The 3,833-nt window shown below is 34.6% G+C and overlaps 1 protein-coding gene across 1 annotated transcript; it reads right to left on the bottom strand.

Moving 5' to 3' along the window:
* Positions 1–2,736: 2,736 nt before the first annotated feature.
* Positions 2,737–3,833, bottom strand: LOC143620564 (small ribosomal subunit protein uS4y). The gene is made up of 3 exons (XM_077092233.1): positions 3,779–3,833; positions 3,126–3,507; positions 2,737–3,056 (listed from the first exon to the last, which is right to left on the bottom strand). Exons 1-3 carry the CDS (start codon positions 3,804–3,806, stop codon positions 2,873–2,875), a joined length of 594 nt encoding a protein of 197 aa, XP_076948348.1. The 5' UTR covers positions 3,807–3,833; the 3' UTR covers positions 2,737–2,872.

The following is a 3,833-nucleotide window of genomic DNA, read 5'->3' as shown; positions in this document are numbered from 1 at the left end:
ATAAAAGAAAAGTAATTCATCAAATTACCGACTGAATTTCCGTTGTGTTCCCGCCGCAACGCGCAGGCTCTTTTACTAGTATATATATATATATATGTATGTATGTATTCATTAAATGGTAGTATAACATGAAATACAACATAGGTATAAAAACTATAAATATATGAAAATATGAATGGTTCGGTTTGGTTTTGTTGGTTTTCGGTTTAGTTAACGGTTCGTTTATTAATCACCCCTATTAAGTGATATATAAATGTATAGTGTTATCGCAGATTCATCCGAGTGGTCAGGGGTTTTTTCTATAATGGTTTGTTTGGGATGAGGTAATGGAATGAATGAAGGAATGGAATAAACGTGGCAATGGAATGGACAAAAGAATGAAATGAATTATTACCATTCAATTGTCATGTTTGGTTACTATGTAGGAATGAAATAATTCTTCACTTTTTTATTATATTATTATATAATTATTCACTAATGATAAAATATTTATTATCATTAGTGAATATTATTATTAGTAAATAATACTAATAAACATACTCGTAAAAACGTTGAATAATAATAATAATAATTAATAATATGAATATTCATAATAACTAGATTTTAAGACCCACGCTTTACAACGAGATTATTTAACCAAATAAACATACTCATTTAAACGTTGAATCATACATGTACGTTGTGAAATGTTAACTTCTCAGATTTAAATAAAATAGTAATTCTAATATATAACAATAGTTATATTATAATATGCAAAATAATAATAATATATTATAATAATATTGATAATATACCATAATTATAATATAAATAAATAATTATAATATAATATTGATATAATAAAAATAATAGAGATTATTATTGTTGTTGTTGTTGGTTTATTTCATTCCTTGAAGGAATGAAAAAAAAACAACTCTTCTTGAAGGAATGAAAATCCTATAAATGGAAGGAGTTTCAATTATTAAGAAATAACTTATTTCATTAACACATGACAACCAAACATGCTTTAATTCATTCCCTTGAAATGATTCATTTCATTCCATCTTTTATTCCATCATACCAAACACTACCTAAGGCTTCCCTCCTGGGCGGTCCTAAGTTCGAATCCAAGAAGTGTATATTATTGAAAGGGGGACAATATCATTGTCCTAGGGTTGAACTTAGATAAAGAGAGACTCATAAGTGTAATAACCCTTTGAGAATAACACCACCGTCACCAAACTAATATCGTTAAAAAAATTAATACATAAAATTTTGTATTATTAATAGTTTGGTCTCTTCATATACACTTGTAACCAAAACATATTTGACTTTTCCGCTCATCTATGATGTTAATGGTGAACTAGCCAAAGTCAAAGGTTGATGCACATGTAACTACATTGCCTAGAAACTAGTGAGGTACGCCTGAAGGAATTCCGATATCAAATAGGTGGAAAGGAGTGAAGAGGACGGAAAACTAACCAATATTCGGTATTAAAAGCAACAACAAAAAGGTCACTAATACCTCGAGTCTTTAATACCATATAAAATGAAAACCATATAAGGCGCTTTATTTTATAGATCAACTAGTAATATGAGTTCAATGAGACAATTTCTCATTAAATTTTAACTAATATATTATATCTAATCAAAATGAACTTCTTAAGCTTACAGTCTTATGTTATATTAGGCTTATTGTCACGGAGTTATTTCTTTGACTCACGTGCGGCCTTAGAACTTGGTCTAAGTAAGCCTTGAAGGTTAGCTTTGTAGTGTTTTGGCAGCGGAAGTCTTTAGTAAAGTATGTTGCCTTGCAATGTTGCAAGTAATGATGTTTGTGTTTAAACAAGAGTGTGATGCTTGTAATACTTGATACAAGTATACAAGTAAAGAGTTTATATTACTAAAAGTGTAGGTTACAAGTGCTTATGAGTACAAGAGCTTGGGTGATCTCAAATGAGACCCCATAACACCTATTTATACTAGTTCCCTATGTCTAGTAACTTCTAAGTCTAGAGAGTTTTATCAAAATATCTAGCTCTAGGTAGATCTTGATCCCTCTTGAAGCTTCTTTGATGTCCTAGAAGTGTCTTGGTTCTTCCAGATTGATGTAGTATGTACCGGGCTGTTCCGGAGAGTTCTGGAGAGTGTCGGGCTGTTCCAGAGAGGATCGGGCTGTTCCGGATTGTTCCACCGAAAACCGGGCTGTTGCGGAGTGTTCCGGAGTTTACCGGGCTGTTCCGGCGAATACCGGGTTGTTCTTGAAACTTCCGGGTGGTTCCAGAATCTTCTAGGCTGCTCTAGTTTGTCCCGGAATGATCCGAATGTCGCGAAAAATGTTGTTTACTTTGACGGTGCGTGACATTATGGTATCAATATTACACAATAGTCACATAACCATAGTAAAGCATATGCAAAGAGGTCAAATGACTGTAAGCCAACATAGTCATACAGCACGACTAAATTCCTCAAAACCAAGTTTCTATTTCAAGTGGTGATTTTGTGTACAAACTACAAACATTTCATTTCTAATACACTATGAACACCCTCAAAACTCCAAAGAGTTCTAAAGATTATAACCCAATTTCAATGTGTTTACCAAAAACCCAAAATCATGTAACAACACTACTTTATGATCGTGCATTACATATTAATCGATGTGTCAATCCTTTACTTAGGTGGTGCTACAAACTAAGCAGATTAACAAAAATTGTAAGTAGCAATTGCAAAGCAAAAATAAAAAATTCAATAAAAGACTTGATAAAAACACCAAAATACTATGCAAAAGCATCCAAAACTTCCTACAATCAGTTGATAAAAAAAGATAACAAATATCCTCAAAACGTCACTCAATACCAAAAGAGACTTAACACTTAGAAGCAAAAGACAAAGCTCATTCTTCATCATCCTCATCAGCATCCCCACCAGCTGCCTTCTTAGCCGCTGCCTTCTGGTTCTTTCGCTTCACTCTTCCCGGGCGGCCACCACCAAACGGACTGGTAAGTGAAAAGTCAATATGCTTCTGTGAGTCAACTCTCACCATGAAAGACGGCACATTCACAACCTGCCTACCAACCCTACAAATGCGACAATACATAATAAATAACAATCCCGTATAAAAGTTTAATACATATATTTTGAAATACCTGATGTGTCTTTGTTTAATGAGAACTCTAGCATGATGAATGGACTTGGCCATACCAGTCTTGAAAACAAGGGTCTGAAGGCGGCGTTCAAGAAAGTTCTCAACGGTTAAAGCCAAGACGTAATCGAGCTTGTTCTGGCTCTCATCCAACAGACCATACCGGTTCATTCTCCTCATCAGAGCCTCGCCCTCAAAGATCCTACGCGGATCCTTCTCCTCGAGAGTCAGAAGCATTCTCGCGGCATTACGGATGCGGCTCAAAGCATACTGCACCCTCCAGAGCTCACGCTTGCACCGAAGACCGTACTCGCCAACAAGCTTCAACTCGGCATCCAATCGTTCCTTCTCGTAAGGACGACGGGGCTTCTTAAATGTCTTACCATCTAAAACAGATTCAGGTTCAGGTTCATTCCAACAAATGCTCAGAAATCATATCAATTTCGTCGTATTTGAGTTATAATGAAATTAGGTCTAAGATCCTATACTAATTTACTTAAATTTCGAAATGAGAATTGATTATCTACAATTGAAGCTTGCATTGGAAAACCCTAATTTTGGCTTCATTTACAAATCAGATGAAATAATAATAATAATAATAATAATAGAGCTAAAGAGTAGTAATAATAATAATAATGGAGATGGATGTGAACTTACAGTTGCGGTAGAAGGGAACGTGAACCATTGTTGTTGGACGGCCACCGGCTGGGCT

Source organism: Bidens hawaiensis, unplaced genomic scaffold, assembly GCF_021521415.1.
Source record: "Bidens hawaiensis isolate Kalapana, Puna unplaced genomic scaffold, B.hawaiensis_p1.1 tig00002617_1, whole genome shotgun sequence".
Taxonomy (NCBI): Eukaryota; Viridiplantae; Streptophyta; class Magnoliopsida; order Asterales; family Asteraceae; genus Bidens; species Bidens hawaiensis.
This window is presented reverse-complemented; position numbering and strand designations above follow the sequence as displayed.

What these genes read in the sequence shown, in the direction of transcription:
- LOC143620564 (XM_077092233.1), bottom strand. Translation starts at nt 3,806, where the DNA reads ATGGTTCACGTTCCCTTCTACCGCAACT. An exon ending in CGTTCCCTTCTACCGCAACT is followed by an intron (nt 3,508 to 3,778) that starts GTAAGTTCACAT and finishes AATCTGTTTTAG; the next exon opens with ATGGTAAGACATTTAAGAAG. An exon ending in ATTAAACAAAGACACATCAG is followed by an intron (nt 3,057 to 3,125) that starts GTATTTCAAAAT and finishes TCGCATTTGTAG; the next exon opens with GGTTGGTAGGCAGGTTGTGA.